Here is a 22075-nt window from a genome sequence, read left to right on the forward strand (position 1 = left end):
TCAATAAATTTAAAATTCTCTTTAGAACTTCAACGAAGGTAATTTTCATCTATTGATTTATTTCTTTTAAACATCCGTTCCCTCAAATAACTTCAAAATTAAGAAGCAAATCTATCGGAATCGATTCTCCTTTGAAAAAAATAAAAATCATAATAAAATAGTGCAAAGGTTTAAAACTGCTATATATGCTTATATTCGATTCAATATAATAGTAGTTGCAGCTTTGCAAATTTGAATTTTTAATGAAGATTGTACGAAGTGCATGCAGTAAAAGTTAAAATAATTTGAATCAAGTGGATAAATTTAATCAGCATTTTTTTCAAACTGATATCTCAGAATTATATTCTGCGTCACATGAAAAAAAACTCGTTAAAAAAAACTCGATTTCAAAGTAATTTCCTACAATTTTACCTCAAAGTTAAATGACATTTATTAGTTTTAAGACTATATTAAAGGATATTTAATACAATTACATGAAATGCAATTTATTATTTCTTATAATATCTGTTACATCCTTTCTTTATTCTATATAGAAAGGGGACTGCATACGTTGAAATGGCCGATTTCATTAAAATTAATTACTACTTTTCGTTTATAAATTTTTATTTTAGTATTTCAAAAGTTCTTTACTTTTAATTTCTTTCAAATTTTGAATCCAAGCTATGGCTGATTAAAGAAACCGGAAATGACGAAGGAAGAAAAAAGTCAGAAATTTAAGTAATTTTTTCGTAAATTATCCAAAAATTTATGTATTAAATTATATTTCATCATAAAATTAATCACTTACTTTTTATCCTTTACTTATGATTATTTATTGACTTTAATATGAATATTCTAGAAGAACTGATTATAAAATAATAGAAAGAAACAGCAATATTGAAAATAAGTTTTGAAATGAATTTTTAACAGAATGCAGATTTCTATAGTTCATTTCACGGTGAAAATCCTTACTCATAACGTAGGAGGAATATTACGAGGAATTTTTGTGAAAATTATTCTAAAATAAATTTACTATGTTCAGAACTAAATTTGCTATGTTCTGAACTTAATTTATTATGTTCTGAACTAAATTTACTATGTTCTGAACTAAATTTGCTATGTTCTAAAATAAATTTACTATGTTCTGAGCTAAATTTGCTATGTTTTAAACTAAATTTACTATGTCCTGAACTAAATTTGCCATGTTCTGAACTAAATTTACTATGTTCTGAACTAAATTTACTATGCTCTGAACTACAGTTACCATGTTCTGAACGAAAATTATACTTCTATTTTAACATTTAGTAATTTTGAAGCCATGCAAACATTAAAAACCTTTAAAAAATTTCTTAAATTTGCTGTTTCTCGTAAATTTATATTTCTCATATATATACATATAAGGTATATATTAGCAAATTTTTAAAAATTTTGCAATCTTTTATCTTGGAACCCATATAAAAGTAGAAATAGTATGTAGTGAGAAAAAAAAAGATTTTATTGATTCCAGCTGTTCCTGGCGTAAGCATGAAAGTCTTCTATTTTGGGTGGGAGGGGAGAGCAAATTTTAAAAGAATTTTGATAGATATTAAATAAATAAATATCGCTATTTACTTCATTTTATGTACCAATCGAGTTAATTGTAAGCATACTTCATTTTAAAAAAAATATTGTTTTAAAAGAAAACCTTTCCAAACGTAAACAGTCGCTTTAAATTTTTTTTTATCAAAATTGCATCTTTCGATTAATTTAAATTCTATGTGTTACTACAAAATGTTGTTTCATATACATTTTTATCAAAAAGTAATTTCATACAATTTTTAGTACAGTTTATCGACAAAAAATGACATTTAAAATAAATAAATTTATATTTAATTATGTTACATTTAATTATGTTAAATAATATAAAATGACATTTAACATAAGAAGCCTTTATAAATCTTATTTAATTTTTCTATTTCCCATAATATCTGTTATCCCATTTCTTTATTCCATCATCAAAACAATTTAATCAAACTTTTATGTTTTAATTTTACTTGCTACCACAAAAAAAATTTTATAACTTCTTGTTGCAAAATAATATTATGCCATTTTATCGCAAATTTTAACTACATGAAATTAAATTTAATTATGTCAGTTGAATATAAATAAATAACAAAAAATTCTATGTGTGTTATTACAAAATTAAGTGATAATTTATATGATTTTAATAAAATGATGTCATTATAATAAATTTCATTTTCTAAGAAATACACGAAATTCATATTTAATATAAAGGGTATTTTATATGTTATTTTGTTATTTCTAATTACAACTGTCATTTCATTTCTTTATTTTATTTTAATCAAACTTGTGTCTTTAATTACATTTAAATTCCTCGTTTTACGATAAAAAAGATTACAATTTAATTTTATAGTTATGTCGCGCAATTTAATCACGAATTTTACCTATACGCGGAAATGACATTAAATTATATAAAATTGTGTTGGATAAAATATCATTTTATTATTTGTTAAGATATTAGTAATATTCTCCATTTATTTAAATTTAGATATTTAAAATACATGAGAAAGATGAAATTTCATTTTGATAGCCTGTTTCAATATTTGTTGTGTTGATAGTTTTATTTAGTGCAGAAATATTCTAAGAATTCAGGAACTGGCAGTTAGTAATGGATTCAAGGAGAAGATACTATTTATTTTCTAAAACTGCGTTGGTTGAAATTAAACGTGTGTTCAGAACAAGTCATTGATGGAGCTAATGAGGCCGCCTTCTGAACTAATCTAAGAACATATATTAAGCAGCGAACTCTCTAAGATCACAGCAAGACACTAAAGAGACTAAAGAGAGTATAAACTGGTAGTGGAAATTCTACGCACTGCATGCCTTTAATAAATTCAAAAGTTCGTCTTCTAGGGTATTCTTAATACATTTTGTGTAAATATATTTTACTATTAAATAAAAAAATGCTGTTAAATGAAAACAAATAACATATTTGACGCTAAGATTTTAGAAAATTTTTTCAACACTTTACAAATAGTACTCATACAAATAATACTCATAGTTACAAATAATACTCATTTTCGATTCTTCAACTAAATAATGGAAGTATGTCCAAATATCCACATGTTGCGAAAATGACGAAAAACTAAAACAAGTCTAAGGTATTCTTTAACACAGCGCAAAGCTTTTGATATTAATTCATTGTTTTTTGCTTATGTTTTACTTACTACGTTCACTTTCTGCTTACAAGTCAATTTCGTAAAAGTATAAAATACATTTAAAGTAAAATATTACAATAGAGTTAAAATAATTTTTTGATACAATGTCAATGAAGTTAAAAAATGCTGGAAAATGTAGACGATTAAACTAATCAAGATTAAGGTGATATAAAACACATTAGTTTGTTTATTATATAGTTTTTAGCATGTAATAATATAAAAAAAAAGTTTTTTACAACTAGATTTAATTATAGTATAAGCCATTATATAATGATTCTTATATTCTTGGTAACATATTTTTTTCTATTTGTGTTAATAGTTTTTCAAAATGAAGTCTATGGAAATAAATATCAAATTTAAAATAATAATTTCTCAGTTTACCTCTCATTAATGAAAATATGTACCATCTGTTATGTTAATCAACTTCCTTTGAGTATTGTTTAAATTATATAACTTCAAGATCATCCTCGTTTAACAAACTAAAATGCGCAACAAGAATTATTTTATGTTACTTCTACCATTTGACTGAAATAATAATATTACGCGGAGAAAAATTCTTTTAAAACTACCGTACTATATGATATTTCTAATTAAAAAATATATCTGGTAATAAAAATATATGTTATTTAAACCATTAATTTAGTAATTTTTACGGTTTATATGATAACTGTTTACTGTTACGGTTACACATATAACGGTTACACATTAGATAACGGTTACACATATTATAAAACAATATTTTCTGGTTAATTTTACCAAAATCATTACCAAAGCACTTCCCTAAAAATTAACGAGATTTTTGCTGTTCCAATCGAGTTGTTTTGTTAGTTTAAACATACTTTTTTCTCAGTGTAATTTTCCGATATCTGATAAACATAGCAAACAAAAATATAGCAAGCTTGATTTAGTATGATATATTAAATATTATACTAAAGCTTTTAACATTTAGGAAATATCTAAAGAACATTCAAATTATATGCAATATGTTCTTATTTATCTTTAAAAACAGCATAATTTTGTGGAACTACTAACGTAATTTGCATTGTGCTGAGATTAGTTTGCTACTCAATGTCAAAGAAAGTCAAAGAAGTGTTCGCAGCATAAAGAGAAATACAAAGAAAAAAAAATCACAAAAGTTAAGGTGTTAACGATGAGAAGTTTCAAAACGCTGAATATCTGAACATCCCAAAGTCACATTTCCTTATTACTTAAGCGAGGGAAGATCTTAAAGCGACATTGTAGTTTCCATGACAACATGGCATTTTCTTCTCTTCTGCTTTATTTGGTTTTCTTTCCTAAGAACAGCAATGCTATGCAATGGCAAAATTTCAATGCAGTTCAATACATGAAAAGATAAAATAATAAAAGTTCTTAATTAATTTAACTCTTAATTGAGCTAAATCTCGTTTCATGACTGAAGAAATGTTCTGTGTTTTGTTTCTTCTTGTTAGTAATTGACTTTTAATTAAATGGGAAAAATTTACTTGTTCAGTCCAAAGTGTAATTTGCTTCTTTTAAATAAAATTCTTTTTCTCTTTAATTATTTCCCCATCTCTTATAAAGCAATAATAACAAAATTAACAGGGAAACATATCTTTAAATCATTGGCATTCAAGCAAAATTATGTAAAACACTATGGTTAAAAAAAAGCAAAAACTGGCAACAGAAAATTATAGAGTGATACCAAAAATTAAATAATAAGTATAGGAGTCATGGTGACTCAGGGAATACCGTGTTTGCCGTCCAATGAGGTGAACCGGGTTCGAATCCCGGCAATAGCTGATCGATATGAATCCCACATCCGACTTCCACCGACCAGAGTGCTGACGTGAAATATCCTTAGTGGTAAACGGATCATGGGTTAGAGTCCCCAGGCCGATAGGCTAACCGTGGGAGGTTCTCGTGGTCTGCCTCTCCATGTATCGCAAATGCGGGTTAGTTCCATCAAAAAGTCCTCCACGAAGGCAAATTGATCCTGGACATCCCTTTGTCTTCTGGATTGGGTTGAAAATTACAGTGCTACGAAGTTGAACATCAATAATCGTAAACTCAAAATTAGACCAGCTGTTCAATGACGGTTACAAAATAAAATAAGTAAAGAGAGCCACGCTGGCTCAGGGGATAAAGCTTTCGCCTCCCAATGAGGTGAACGAATTATCCCAGCGATATCAATTCAATACGAATTCCATAGCCAGTACGCACCGACCACAGTGCTTACGTAAAATATCTTCACTGGTAGATGGATCATGGGTTAGAGTCCCCTTGCGGGCAGACTAACCGTGGGAGGTTTTCGTAGTTTTCCTCTCTATGTAACGCTGAAGCGGATTAGTTCCATCCAAAATGTCCCCCACGAAGGCAAAATTTCTCCCAATACTTGATCCTGGAGTTCCCTTGTCTTCAGGATCAAGTTCAAAATTACAAGACTACGGAGTTGAACATTGGAAGTCGTAAACTCAAAATTGGGTCGGCTGTTCAACGACGGTTATAAAATGAAATAAAATAAGTATATAAATAACGTGATGCTGTGTTGACAATTCAGCATATGAAACAATTATCACTCATTATTGAAGATTACGAACATAATTATTTCTGTTTGAACACCTATGAATTTTTTTTCTTCACATTATGATATTTACCAATATTAACGAATTATAAAAACAACTTGTAAACATACTTTTACTATGGAATAGGTTTTATAAACAAGGACCTTTCCTCATTGTCTTGCCAAAAAAAACTGTACAAATGTAACCAACAAACACCAAGTACTACTTCGCATTAAGGAAAATTCTTGTTTACAGAACCAAACTATAGTATATTCATTTCTTTACATTTAGTAGTGCATTATTCAAGTTGTTTTGCTTCTGCATGCGTAGCACAAAGTATAGCCTATCTTCACACTTGTAAATATTTATTTGATACTTGGAATTATTTTGAAATATTTTTAAAGCACGGGAAAGAAAAGAATATTGTATGTAATGAATGATATTAGCAGATTTTCAACAAAAGAATATATTCATTGATATTTTAATGAAATAGACAATTGTTCGTAATAAGTCAATCAAGGGGAAAATATTTCACATGTTTAATGGGGAGAAAATAAGTTTCTGAAACAAATACTTTGAAATCTGTGAGCCAACTTAAATGCAACATATTTTACTTGTAGTTATAACTGACTTTTTTTTTAGCATTTTTCTTACAAGATTTGGTAAACCTTAACAACAAAACAGAATTTTAAACATTAAATTTAGTAAGTAAGCATAAGAAAGCGCTTTATTTTTAAAAAATAGATATATAATGAAGTTCTATATAAAAGTAATAAAAGTGATATGTAAACAGACCTTTAATTAACCATTAAGTGCAAAATTTAGTTTAAAAAAAGTGGTTGCTATGATAATTAGTAATAGACTACTATATTGTTGATTACTATTTATCCTGATTTGCCCCTCTCGGCCACTGTTTTTTTTTTTTTTTTCATATTTTTCTCTCTCGGATACTGTGGTTTTTCTAGCCTTGTTTCTCAACTTTATTTTTCCATTTTTTGTTGGCAACTTTACATTTTATATTCTAAATCATTTTTGTTTCCTTTCTTTTTATTCACGCTTGGCAAGTCTTTAAAATGGGGTCCTGTTTTTGATTCCATTTTTTGTTGGCAACTTTACATTTTATATTCTAAATCACTTTTGTTTCTTTTTTTTTTTCATTCACGCATGGCAAGTCCTAAAAATGGGGTCCTGTTTTTGAGCTCTTGAAACAGGTCAACTGTTTTTTCGAATTTGTATATTTTTGAAGCGAATGAAGTTTTTAACAAAGTAATATCTTTTCGCTTCGGTTTCAGTACTATAACGTTGATTATGAATGTGAAGCGATGTTGTATGCTGTATACGCAAAGGGATGTAAATTGTTTTAGATATATAATATCATTACTTAAAATGTATCTATCATCCATTTCGATAATTTACCTATAATTGAGTTTCTTATGAAAATATTAAGTACTCACACGGAAGAAAAATTCTGATTAAATTACTTTACTGTATAGAAATGACACTTCTTATAGAAAAACCATAAACTAAGTTAATAAAACTGAATGGTATTTAAATCATTCATTTGATAATTTTTCTGTTCATATGGTAAAGGTTCATCAGAAATTTTGTTTTTCAAAATAATAGTTCTTATTTTCACACATTTAGTAAAAAATACAAAACTGAAAGGTAAATGTAAGAGAATAAATGGTTTATATGCCATGCTTCATGATATCACGATGAAGTTCAAATTTTATAGCATGCTACAAAACCATGTTTCATTGTTAATTTTACCAAAGTGCTTCAATAAGAATTATTGAGTATTTTAGAACTCTCATAGAGCCAAAAACATGGTAAAGTTTACCATCTTCTGGTAGTTTTGACCATGCTTTTTTTTCTCAGTGCATGATTTCGCACAGTTGATTTGATGAATCGTAATTTAAATAAACTATAGAAATATTCATCATGATTTTTATGTATTATAAAATTGAAGAAAAAAATGCATGGAAAATATAGTTCTTGACATATACCGATAACTAGTAATTTTTATGGACAAAAAATTATGTATTTTTTTTAAATTAGTTCAGATATTTATCGTGGAAAGGTTCTTGCAAAATACTATCTTAATTTTATTAACCCTTAACTGACTTGAACGCTAAATAGAAAAAAAAATCAAGAAATATTTGTAAACGTGAATACATATTTAAGTACAGTGTATAGATATAATTTATGAGCTAAAATTAAATCAATATAAAAATTTGAATTAACAATTGCTCTTAATATATCGCATAAAATATTCCGTAAGTATTCTGCATACATCGTTAAAAATACACAAAATATACCTTTATTGCTTTTTTTGTTATAGTACATTATCATGCAGTTGTTTAATGAATCGTAATTTAAATAATTTATAGAAATATTCACCATGATTTATATGTATGATGAAAATGAAAAACAAAATATATGGGAAATAAATTTCTATATATAACGAAAATTAGTAGTTTTTTTATAACAAAAAAATTTTATTCTGTATTTTTATCAGTTCAAATGTTTATTTTAAAAAAAAATCTAGCAAAATACTTACTTAGTTTTAATGACTCCCTATCTACTTATACATTATATAAAAAAATCAATATATAGTTTTATTAACTCATTATCTGCTTGAACGCTATATAAAAGAATTCTATTTATAGTCTTAAACGTTATTATATTTTTTAAGTAAGATGTAAAGTGGTAATTTATTAACTCCAATGAAATCAGTATAAAAATTTGTTTTAATGCCACATAAAGTATTCTACATGCTTAGTTAAATATGCTGTATAAAATATGCCTACATATTTTTTTTCACACGTCAAAGGAAAATTCAGAACTCAACGAAGTAAAAGTCTTCTTTCATTTCAACAGTTCAACAGAAAATCGAAATAAATCAAACGAAACGAAATTTTCAAAATGAACACTTGTCTCTTTCTGTTTTCAGAAATGTTTTTCCTGTCTCACGTATTTTACTGTCACTTTAATGAATGCACCCCGTCAATAATTCAGTCGTAAAAGTTGAACTGTAGATACTGCACTACATAAGTCTTAAATGTACTTTTTGGAATTTTATTTCATCCATCTCACGTGGAGTTAGTAACTCTAAACATTTTCCAAATAATATATATTCTTCACAGGTCTCTAAATTCTTTCCTTATTCTTTTTTAAAACGTATGCATATAAAAAAAGGGTAACTTAATCTTTTTTGACACTCGATTTGGTTTTCAAAATGAATCCCACCTTCCCCCCTTATCTGCGACTGAATGGTAAAAATTTTTATCCTTGTGCATAAAGATTTATAATAAATAACACGCATGAAAGATAAGCTTAATGATACATGATTTGCTATAAAAAAGACATGACAAGATTGATGCAGTATTAAAATTTAGTATAGTAATCACGAATATTTAGACTAAATTAACTTCATTAAATACTAAATTCAAAACGTGTATGTACTTAAACGTATCAATGTAACTTAATTATATAATGTACTAATGTACATTACGTAATCTAAATTTAATATACAATGTATGTTTTTTATTAGGTATAAGCCATATGTAAGTTTTATACAATGTAATATATTTTGGCAGAAAATTAATGCGTTTCGGATTTTTTACCTACTTTTTTATTATTGACCAATTTTAATATTGAGTTTACTCATTATCTTAAATAAAAATAAGTATATTTTAATTTGACGTTAATTAACATATTATTGTAAAACGTTAAACATTTAACTAACAAGAAACATGTATAATTATTGATGGTTAAGAGTTGTACTCTCGTATGGTTAGTATATTCTGATATAGAATAATTTTGCAATCATTATATACGCATCAAAACTCTTAAATTAATTGTATATATTGGCGTACAATTTTTACTTACTAAACTAACAAATGCAGGGCAAATTAATATTTTCTAATATATATGTATGTGTGTGTGTGTGTATTTTATTTAAAGAGCGTAGTTTAGAACTTTACGAATCGTGCTGTGCTAAAAATAAAAGTTTCAGTTTTTCTTTTCAATTTTCTTAACCTCTCGGTACAATATCTTAACAATTAATATTAAAAAAATCAAGCCATGAGTTTAAAAGTAGCGAAATTTTAAAACAAATGTTTCCTAGAGAACATTAAGAAATCCATAGAAATGCTACTATCCGTTGCATAATAACTAACAGTTTATTAAATAAAAAGTAATTTATACTCTAAAGTTGTACAATTATGTCAAAAAATTCTCTATGAAACATATTTGACATTTAGAGACTATTTAATACGAAGGAAAGATTCAAGAGCTATTTTAAAACTTCGGAATTTCACTTAATATATCAAGGGGATCGAAATTTCTCAAACCTGTTTGCGTAGAGAACACAAGATTGTCAAAATGTTTAAGTAAGTGTCAATAAAATAACGCCTCAAGGAGACAAATGATAAAAGCACTATATTTTTGAAAAGGGATTTGCAAGATGAACATTTTCGAAATTTTGTCAGTTACTTTTAAAAAAATCTTTGTTTTTCTGAATTGCAAATCATTACTTTTTTCTGTTTAGAAAAGAATGATTTATATATTCTGACAACATTTGTTTCTTTAAAGTTAATTATAATATGATATATCATTTAAATGCTATTAATAGATTTAATTGAGTTCATTATCTTTTAAAAATGTTAAATTAAATCATTTTAATACACTTGTACTTATTTTAATTAATCTTAAATAATTATAAACTAAGTATTTAGTTAATCTTTAAAATTATTATATATATACATGCTTCTTTAGCCGTTTGCAAATTTAATAAAACAAATATTTATTAAACTTCTTGTAAACACTCCCATTACAACGGGTAATTTTGTTAACTTAAATTTTATTTTATAACATATAAATTGATTTCTAAATTAATCTAGTAAATCTAATTTTAAAAGTGACTAAACTGTAATGTATTAGACACAAGCATAAATTTCCAGTTATAATTATTTTCATTCTCGTTTGTTTGCTTTCTTTCTCCCGATATTACTCACAAACAATATACTATTTAAATGTAAATATACGATCAGTTTTTCCATAAACACATGAAGTACAACACCCAGGTAAAATAATGTGACAAATCAAAAACATTTCATTTTAAAGTACAACAAAATAATATTATCCTTCAAGAAACATGGTGTTGTTAAGTTAACATTTAGAGCTAGTTATAAACAATTTTAAAACTGTTATATGTAATAAATGCAATCTTCAGTATTTTGATGTTTTTGTTTGGGAGAGAAACTGCTAAAAACATGAGTAATAATATAGCAGATTGTGATATCTCATTCAAGACTTATCTAATTAACTACGTATTTAATTTTGAAAGCAAGATCTAAGAAAAATTAGAAATAATTTCTATATCTTATCAAATTACGTAATATACTGGTTGTCATTTGCTAATAACTGAACACATTTTTTAGGATAACTCAAAAAGTAGTGAACCAAATCAGTATGAATTCAAGATAATGAATAAAAGGTTCGAAAAAGTAGCTAAATTAAAATTGCGGAAGTTTTAATATAGTGTACAACCACCCTTAAAGGCAATGTAGGTCTCAAAATGAATTCTGATGCTGTTTGCGAGGTTGTTTACAAAGTCTTGGAGAAAAAAAAAATCTTACTCAATTAAGACAGTTTTTTGCCCTGGAGAAACTTGTGGGAGAAAAGGGCAAATTCCAAGTATTCTGCCAAGAGTACACCATACATGTTCGAAAAGTTTAAGGTCAACAGATCTAGTTGGCCATTGCATTCTTTGAATGTCTTCTGCTTCAAGTCATTCCATGCAAACCTAATTTGGTTGAGCATTTACTTTCCTCATAATCGAAATGAAAAACGCCTCTGAACAATTGTTCATCTGTCTGTAATATCTGAACCTTATATGCCAGAAAAGTTAGAATGCATTCCTTGACTAAATGTAGACCTGTGGCGCTGTCAAACATCACGCTTGCCCAGACCACAACACCTCAACTTCCATACTGGCCCCCTTCCAGGACATTGGAAGGCGGTACCGAGTCCCTGATTCTCCATACGTACACAAGACGAGAATCATTGTTCAACTTTAATTTTGTCTCCTCAGTGAAGAAAACTTTCTTCCTCTACGTCTTTATCCTAAGTTGACGTTACCTAAATATTAATTTAGCGCATGCTCTTTTGTGATATGAAGACTCAGAAAGGCACCCTATCCTCTCAGAGGTAAAAGGCTGAGATCTTAGAGCCCAATTTAAGATTATTCAGAGGCACCGCAGATCCCCAGTTCATTTATGTGGAAGAAAAAGGCGACCACATACAGTTGCTCTTGCAGAAGAATACTTTGAAACTGATGATATTCAAAAAATGTAACGGCCAGTCAGACTTCTAGATATTTTTTTCATAGATTCCGTCTGGGAGGTTGAGAATTTCAACTCCCAGAAGCCTCACAGAGCTAAAAAAAATGCCTTAATGTAGTCGCCGCAATGGAGTGACATTTATTATCCAATGACTTTAAAAAAAACACTCTTTTACAGTATATGGGTTCGTTGTAAAACCTACATTGCCGTCAAGAGTGGCCATGCACCATATTTCACTCTCCACAAATGCCATTTTACTACATCATTTAGTATAATTCAGTTCTGAAGCCGATTAATAAAAGATCTTGGGTTCGATCAGTGATCGCTTTATTATCATTGTTTTTCTTCATAGTTTGATGTATATTCATAAAAAATTTCACTTGATATATCCCCCAGTGTATCGCCAAATTCAGCTAGTTTAAATAAAAACAAATGATACATGTTTCGTCCAATCAACGTTTTGTACGCTCTCAGAAAAGTCAGATCAACATTGAACCAAAATTTTAGTACTGTGAACTCTAATACGTAGCGAATTTGTTGCAACTTTAAGAAAGTGTCAAACTACATCCTGTTTTCGTTCAAGTTGAACCATACTACCGTGTTATTAAGTTTAAGAATATGGTAAATGGTTTGACTTAGCACCATATTACGGTTATAGTTGTAGTTTTTTATCTATTAATTCGATGCTGAAAAAAGTTTTTTTTCTCTTAAATATGCATTTAATTTACTTTCATGATTAAGATATTTTCTCTTAATTCCTTATTAGTTACTTACATGTTACATGCTTACATGTTGTTACATCTTTAGGTACTTAAATACAGTTTAAATGCACAAAATAAAGCAAAATTCTGTTTCTTTATTTGCTTAATGCTTCCATACTCCGGGCTGTAAAAAGAAAATCGGAAATCAGAAGTCCATTTTGACAAAATCTAAAATATTTTAGTATTCTTTATTCAAACTTGAAAAGTATGTTGTAAAGTTAGTAGTCAAGCTCATAAAGTTGTATGATGACATGCCTTAAATAATACAATGACTTTAAAATACAAAAAAGTATTAAAAAGCAATCAAACCTAGTTCGAAATTATTTCCGTTACTCTTATACCTTTGAAATATAAATATTAAAATAATTATAAATTTAAAAATTATATTGAACGCTTATAAGTTTTTGTTTTTGTTATTTTAAAAGAAAACCTTTTGACATTTGAAAGGAAAACCCATTTCACTATAAATTTCTGTTCAGCAAAATTTTAAATCTCCCGTTTAACATACTTCCCTCATATCCTATAATTCAGTCAGAAGTATAGCTACTGTGTTCCTTAAAGTCAGAAACATAGATACTTCAGTAATTACTATTTCTGTCTAAAAATAAAACTTAATCAGGATTAGTGTAGACTTCAGTTTAGTTCATATACCTTTCGACATAAATTATTCTGAGTTTATATTTTAAACTAAGAAAAATAAGACAAAACACAGGAGACTAATCAAAACCATAAAAGCTACACAGGCTGCAAGATTGCCCAGACATCTCATTTTACTTTCTCTTCGTTTAATTTTGCGCTGCGGTGAAGTATTCTGCTTGAGATATCATTATATTTCATGCGAGAAAAATTTTGACGAACATTTTTTTAATACAAAATAATTCTTCTTTAGAAAGAATTATTATAAAATAATCAAAATTTATAAAACTATAACATAAATTTGTTATTAAAGTCGTATTAAAGAATTCGTAGTTTTAAACATTTTTAAATTTGCACTATTTTTTAACATATTTAAGTAAAACAAGTTAAAAGTAAAGTCCCTATAACTTTTCAAATAAAAAATAATCTCAAAATTGATTTAGGAGCTGGTTTATATATTGCTCAATGCTACCCAGTATATTTATATATTACCCAATTACATATTACCAGTAAGTTTATAAATTACCTAATAGCATCTTGTTTTGGAATGAGTGGAATCAATGAGGAATTTGATAAAACTGAGGTCAAATCAGCTATTATTCTCCACACGTAAGCAATGATATGTAATCTACGTCATAAAACGTCATATCACATAAAACGATGTTATAAACTATGTCTGACACGTAAAACAACAACAAAAAGAGTCCACTTTTACTAATGAAGAAAACTCCCCCTGAAAGCGACTTCGAAATGAAATTGTATGTTACAAAATGTTCCTGATTGTTGTTATAAACTTCGATTATTTACTGAGTTAAAGTTTGATTGATTACTGAGTTAAAACTCAATTATTTTCTGAATCACACATAAATGAAGACAAAATTTAAGATTCAAAAGAGTCTATAAACTGAAGAAAATTCACGTAAATGGAATGATTCAAATTTATCTTAAATCATGAATAATTAACATTCAAAAGAGGTAATTAATAGTCTAGAGCAGCGGTGGTGTTCCCAAATGGTGTTCCACCGAACCCTAAGGATCTGTAGTAGGGTTAAAAGGGTTCCGTGAGTTAGCACTTTTTATAACTAGAGACCTCTGATTATATTTTAATCCAACCTATAAAAACTTAACTTATAAAAACTTATTATCATTGCTTGAACTTTATCAAATTTCAGGAAATGAAATGTTTGACACAATTTATTTTTGAATGTAAGCATTTAAATGCGTTGAATGATTTAAAAAATGCTATATAAGGTCCCTATTAATTTTTAGCAAAAAAAAAATATCTTTTAAAGTAGGGGTAATTTATAAATATTAGACTATTGACTATTTTTTTGATTTACGATACTTTTTTTAAATATTATCGTTCATTTTGTTGTTCAGTTCTCTATCCACTTATTGGAAATACTAGAGAAGCAACATTTTTAAATTATCGATCTTCTCTTTTCAAATTTTCCAATATTTCTTTCTGAAGAACGTATTAAATTCTTGAAACGCTAAAAGGGGCCTTTCACTTCTTAAATTTCACCATAGCTTACAGTTGCTTGATTGAAATTATTAAAGAATTTATTTTTAATGTAATTAAAATAAATTTGACTGTGATTTAAAAAAAAATTAATGGTGAGTAACTTTCAGACATGTATAGTCGATTATTATTTTAATGTATGGTATTTAAATATTTATTGATTAAATTTGCTATAATTTTTATTTTAGACTTTTTTATAAAGCTTTTAAACAAATAAATTTGTTATTAATGTAACTTTTTCCAACTAAAAATTCAGTTTTTATAAGAAAGTATTCATGTTTTTATTCTTATTCACTAACCTTATTACCCCTCCCCAATATTTTAAATACATATATTGCTCGAAGTATTTTATATAAACAGTTAAATATTTGCAATTCTTATTTTAATACAATTATTCTAATTTATTGCATTACTTGCCACGATGGCTCAGTGCTTAAGGCACGAAACTATCATAGAGAAAAACTGGGTTTCATTCCTAGTGTTGTCTTGAATCTCACTCAATTTCAAATTGATTGGTACGAGATTCCCTGGCAAGTAAATACGACCAGTGTGTTACGCTGACCTCATTGCTACAGTCATGCTGATAGTTACGAAATTGTGGAGCCTTAATCTCCACGGCTCGCAGTAGACTGTTGCGTGAATTCTTTATTTTTTATTTAACTAATAGATATACATTTGAACAAACAAATAATTTAAAAGTACGTTTATTTAACATATTATATACGTCTGCTGTATATTTTAGTTAAATGCAATGCTTGTTAAGATTATAGTTATTTACCACATTTTTTTGAACTCTACTAAACAAACATCAATAATATTAATGATTTAGTAATATTTATAGTAATCTCTTACCTTTCCTATTGTATACCCGATATGTAAGTAAAGAGAATTTTATATTAATATAAAAATATGTTTTTTCTTTAAAAATGTTTCTAATCAACTAAATAGAGATGCATAAAGTAGAAATAAAATCAAGTGTATCTCCTAATAAAGCAATAAAAACATTTCATAGAATACAGTAGCAGCGTTTCGAAGAAAACTTTGAAAGAAACTGAGAACTTTCTATTGTTGCAGCTGTTTTTGAAAGGATTAATTAGCTTTTCTCAAAAACGTATGTAACATAGATTTTAATTACCTTTTAAAATTATTTTTTTATCAAGCATCATATTTTAATTCTCTATACATTTTATTTCTTATAATTCAAAACAGTTAAAGGGCATCAATGCTAAATATACCGTAAAAACTGTTGGTGTATAGTTGCCACGATTTTTCATATCGAGGTAAACTAAATGCATAATAAATACGAGTACAGAATTGTAGTGATTGTGCAAAAAATTATATTAAATTAATAAAATAGCAATTGTTTGAAAGAATTAGTGAGAATATGTTACTAAAAATGTGCTTGTTTTTAATTAATGTTTTTTTTTCAATGAAGCCATTAAATTGATTCTAATGCTCATGAAAATATGTGTTGTCAGTAAATAAGCAAACAATAAATGAAAAATAAATAAACAAAACAATGAAAGTGAGAAGAAAAATAAAAAAATTGAACAGTAAAAAAATTTATTTAGCATCAATTCCAGAAATATTGGCACACGAATATTTTTAACAGTGTACATGATCAAGCTTAATTTTAAAAACAAAGGATCTGAAATGCTTTCTCAAAATTGAGCAAAAAAGTGGCAAAATGGCTCCAAAAAAATATTATTCGAATTTGAATTAATGGAACATATTACGTAACAAAATATCTAATATATCGTAATTTTTACAGTGATAATTACTGTAAAATCACTTTATCACTCTATTTAAATAAATATTATTGTAAAAAGGGATTTTAGGGTAAAAATGGATTTTACGGTAAAATGGATTTTATGGATGATGCATCCAAACTGACGATACTTTGTACCATCATTTGATTCGGAACTTTTAACAGCGAAGATAGTAAGACATCTCTCTTTTCAAAACTCAAATTTAAGTTTAAACCTAGCTTAACAGTTTTCCAATTAACTAATTAGAACTAACAATTTTATTATGTCCTGTTACTTGCAAAATAGCTCACGAACGCCTGGTGTACAAAAGCAACTAATATTTGCAAAATGTTCTTGTTGCAACTTTCATGTAAACTTGAAAACCTTTTTTATTCTATTTCACCTATATTAGAGCGCTTTAAATCTTATTTTGCAAACTAAAATAAAGTCTGATATTTTTATAACATTTATTGGGTATTTTGTTAAAGTAAATTGCAAACTGCTGTCCCAAACTCAGATTTATAATTATACGTTTGGGGCTATTTTTAGAAGTATTACATCCGACTCGTACGTCATTTTTTTGCTCTCCTTTTTTTATTTTTGCGTTAATCTCCTCCAAAAAAATTATTTAAAGCTAACTGTAAAAAAAATTACTAAATTCCATTGATCTGCTATATTTCACTGTTTCTGCCACTTAAATCTCCTAACTACTTTTCGAATTTTAAAGCTTGAATTTTGCAGTAAATTTGGATTAGTAATTCGTTGTTCTTTTTCAAATGTATCAAATCCAATGTCTTTTCACTATATTAGATTTACATGCATTTAATTTCATCATTTATTTTATTTTATAACCCTCGTTAACAGCAGACCGAATTTTCAGTTTATGGCTACCAATGTTCAACTCCATATTGTTGCTTTGAACCCAATCCAGAAGACAAGGGATTGCTTTCTTGGAAAACTTTTTGACTCGCATTTGCGTTACATGGAGAGGAAAACCATAAAAATCTCCCACGAGTAGCCTGACGGCAAAGAAACTCTAACCCAAGGTTCGTCTACTACTGATGATATTTTACGTCAGCACTGTGCCATCCGGGTGCGGTCATTGCCAAATCTTGAAAAATGTAAAATTTGGTACAGGTGCTATTTTTTCACACTTCAAGTTAGAAATAACGCACAGGACAAGCAACCAATCAATAGCTGTGATTGAGTTATTGCTCACTTTCAACTATTTTTATGTTTTCAACTGTTAAAATAATAAAAGACCTTTGCGCAATTGTTTCACTTGATGAGCACTTTCATTTCATTTGACAAAGCTTAGAAAAAGTTTTAGATTGTAATTTTTTCAAAAGCATTTCCGGATATTTTTCGACTCTGAGTAATTTTCTACAATTTCTATCATTGATTGACACTTTATTTTAGCTTTTTATGCTTGTTAATGATTACTTTCATACACAAATACGGAAAACATTGTAATATATTTCGCCATTAGTGCAGATATTTGTCTCTGAAAATTTAAATTGTAGTTCTCCTTGCTTAAGCGTTCCTTATGATTATGAAACTTCATTTTTCTATTTAAAATTATTATCTTAGCAAAAAATCAGTTTATTGTTTGACAAAGGCAGTTTCTTTTAATCAAATATAATTTAAATAATCTCCATTTCGAAGTAGTTATTACTTATTCATCATTAAAATATCATTCATTTATTAATTTTCTTATGTAATACATACCGTTTTGTTCTAACTGTTCTCTTAAACTTTAATTTCTTAAGAGTTATTCTCAAAATCCTGCTGTTACAGATGGAAGAAACTTTTTCCATCCAAAAATCTTAACTTATATTTTGCTATTTCTTTTACTTATACATAAATATGTTTAATCACATATATTTAAATACTTATATCATCTGTATCGAACCAAATGCGATCAGATCCTTTATAGTCAGTTTGCCTTCAAACTAAAAGTTGCTTGGAAAAAAAACATAGCAATCATAAAAAAATATAACTGTTTTTCAAATTAATTTTAATATACTTTAAAAAAAACACCGAAATTATAACTTTAAAATTTAAATGTTCAGGTTATTCATGTAAAGAGTCAAAAGATGTCTATTTCTTAACATTTATACTTACTTAAAAGAACTTTTCTTAACCAAAACATGTTCAAAAATAATGTTTTTTTTTAAACAAAAAAGGATGTTACTTAAAAATTGAAGATGCAAGTAATTCATATACATTAAAAGAAAACACAATTAATTTTTTCACAGAGGAAATTGTAATCTTGTGTTAATTAAGTATTATCAAAAAAGACGAAATTTGCAAAAATTCGAATGCTTTTTAATTCCAAAAACTACACATGCCTTGCCCTTTGATATTCAAGAACAATTGATATCTTTCTTATTGTACTATAAAATAATTCGGTTATCATTTAATGATATTAAAACTGAAAATGAATGTATTGCAGAATCGGAATAAGTTTTTATTCATCAACTCTCTTCTGAAAAAAAATTATGCACTCCTAATTTAAAACTTATTTGCTTTAAAAATATTTAAATAATCCATCAGATGTAACTTATTCGTAAATTAAAAATAATTTTTAATTTTGATTTATTATTATGTACAGTTATTAATTCTCAGAAATGTATGGTATAAACAATTTATATTAAATTGGAAATTAAAAGAAAGTTAATAAAACACGAAACTTGAAATGCTTGAAATTTTACTTAAGTAATTTGATTAACTTTATACTCAAAAAGCCCAATTTTCTATTGATAAACAAGACCTTTATTTAACGTAGGAAGTTGTTTTCACAATATTTCATCAGAATAAAATGATCTCATTTATGTTGTCGTTTAATAATATTATCCCTCTTTTGTTATGCTATTGGAAACCATTATAAGTCTTTTCACTAATCAAATTAGTCATAATTTAATTGTTAAACAATTGCAAAATCACACTTTTGTCAACAATTTTACTTTCAAATACCTCTGCAATGTAACGTAGCTTTTCAAATACTTCGACACAGGTGTTTAAAGATCTGAAATCATAACAATGATTTCTTTTAAGAATGCAAAAAAATGCAATATCTAAAAAATGCGTATATATTTCTGCTTTACGACACATCATTTTTTAATGAATTTTATCTAGATAGGATTTAAGTTTAAGTATGATAATTTGTGCAAGATGTAACTTAATGCAATGTGTGATAGCATACAAAATGCACTTACAAATTACTAAGGTCGGTCGTAATAGCAATTAACATTTATATTTATTGTTTCTGATTAGTTGATGCATGAAAATAAGTTACAGATTTAAATTTTTTTTACATTTAAATTTAAACTACATGAGCCACACACTATACAAATAAATTCCTCTTAACTAATATTATCATTTGTTTTTGATATTTTTCCAATGCCCACCTGGATAATGACCTACGTCATGCAGTCATCTGAAAGTCAGATTTGTTGGCCACTCTTTCAGGGGCACCATATTAGGTGGGCCAACGTTGCTCCCACAATAAGGACAGATAGTACAGAGAATGTAAGAACATCCATGTCTTTCCCGGGATTCGAACACAGAACCTTTCTGATGCAAAACCAGTTCCCTGACCTCTACACTGGCCGGTCAGACCGCTTGACCGTTTTTAATTTTTTTCAGAATATTATAATCGATATATAAAAAAATATTTTCAAACAAAAGAGTGCAAAGTTTTCACTGGCAATTTTCATTGAAGAGTAATTTATTTAAATATACTAAGTAATTTCTTAAATACAAACAAGAGAAACTTTTCTTTGCAAATTTTTACATAGTATAAGAATATAATTAATCAACATCAAAAAATATTATTATTTTAGATGTCCGTTATCGGTAGTTTGAACATTGATAATTTTTTATAGTAAAGCATTATCTGCATTAAAATAAAATTATGAAAATGAAAAATAGTCAAATTTAGCGTCAACAATTCAGATTTGAAAATAATTTCTAACAATATACTAAGTAGTTTAATTGAAGAAAGAAAACTTTTTTCTTAATATGCTTTTGAGTAATTTCAAAATACTATAATTAATTATCATCAAATAAAGATTAGAATTGTTAGGAAAAAGTACCAATGCTATTTTAACTATGATACTGTATAATTTTAATGATTTAAACTAATAAAGTATGCTAAATTGTTTTGTTGCATGCAAATCATATCATTAACAGAATTTTTCATAACGTAAATGTATTCAATATTTTATCAACAAATACTGGTATTCGGTGTTTTTTTAAAAAAAGGATATTAACAATACATAGTTAGATTCATTTTAAGTGAAATCTTTTAAACTCTAGAAGAAATCTGATTAGAGTCGGATTATTAACAGAATTGTTAAAACGCAAATGTGTTCAATATTTTATCAACAGCAAATTGGTTCAGTCTTATTCGGTGTTTTAAACAAGATATTAAAATTACACTGTTAGATTCATTTTAAGTGAAATTCTTTAGACTCTAGAAGAAATCTGCTTAGATCTTTTCTACTTTGGTTTCAATTTTTAGCATCCCTTCAATGGTTTTTTGGGGACCTTAAAATATGTAGATATGTTTTAGTCCTTTTGCGTCTTAAGAAAATAAAATTTTTAGGACTTACTTGCAATAAGGGCGAAGATCCAATACAATCGAAATAGGCGACAATATGCATAGTGGTCCCTTCGTTGCATTCTTAATTTTGTCGCATAAATAAAGATTAAAAATAAATATTCTCTTAACCTTTTCTTCTTCGTTTGTTTTAAGAACACGAGGTCCACGTAAACAAAAGAAAACAATTCATATCACCAGACAAAAGGCATAACTTACAAGATTATTTGGGAATTAACTCAAATCCGGTAAGTTCTTCACTTTTTATTTATCTTCGAGATTTTACATTCGAGGTTGAGGGGGAAATTATTGTTAAAAGTACTAATTTTTGCGTGCTTGATAACGAAGACTAAAAAGGAAAAACGCGCTATCTCCCCTGAACCCTGGGCTTCAATGGCAGTGTATGAAGGAAGATCCCAACAGGCGGCGCTGTGAAGGATCGTCTGAAGGGGTGTGCAAGGGGTAGGTTTGTGGGAGGCCCACAACATTAGAGGAAGGATTGAGAGTCGACAGTAAATCTCTGTAAGAAAGAAATGGTATCATTAGTTTTTGCACTTACTATCTACGCTTAGAAGATAAGCACGTTCTAATGCGAAAGACAGGACATATTTTCCCATTTTCCGATATTTTCCTTATTTACGTGATAGCGATCGGAGATAGCTCCTAGTAAGGATATTAAAAATGAACTCAGTAAGCATGCCCAATAGAATACAAGTAG

At 27.5% G+C, this 22075-nt stretch overlaps 1 protein-coding gene across 2 annotated transcripts in view; it reads right to left on the reverse strand.

The window, feature by feature from the left end:
• LOC107439188 (acetylcholine receptor subunit alpha-like) overlaps positions 1-21762 on the reverse strand; it is a 178131-nt gene extending 156369 nt beyond the window's left edge. The window contains exon 1 of one of the 2 annotated variants that reach the window (XM_087154400.1): positions 21371-21762. In XM_087154400.1, coding sequence (XP_087010526.1) covers positions 21371-21440 — 70 coding nt within the window. In that variant the 5' untranslated portion in view covers positions 21441-21762. The remainder of the gene's footprint in view (positions 1-21370) is intronic. The other variant, XM_087154401.1, reaches the window with a different exon arrangement.
• Between the last annotated feature and the right edge of the window lie 313 nt (positions 21763-22075).

This window comes from Parasteatoda tepidariorum, chromosome 11 (genome assembly GCF_982258835.1).
Source record: "Parasteatoda tepidariorum strain Cologne lab strain chromosome 11, Ptep-v5.0, whole genome shotgun sequence".
NCBI lineage: Eukaryota > Metazoa > Arthropoda > Arachnida > Araneae > Theridiidae > Parasteatoda > Parasteatoda tepidariorum.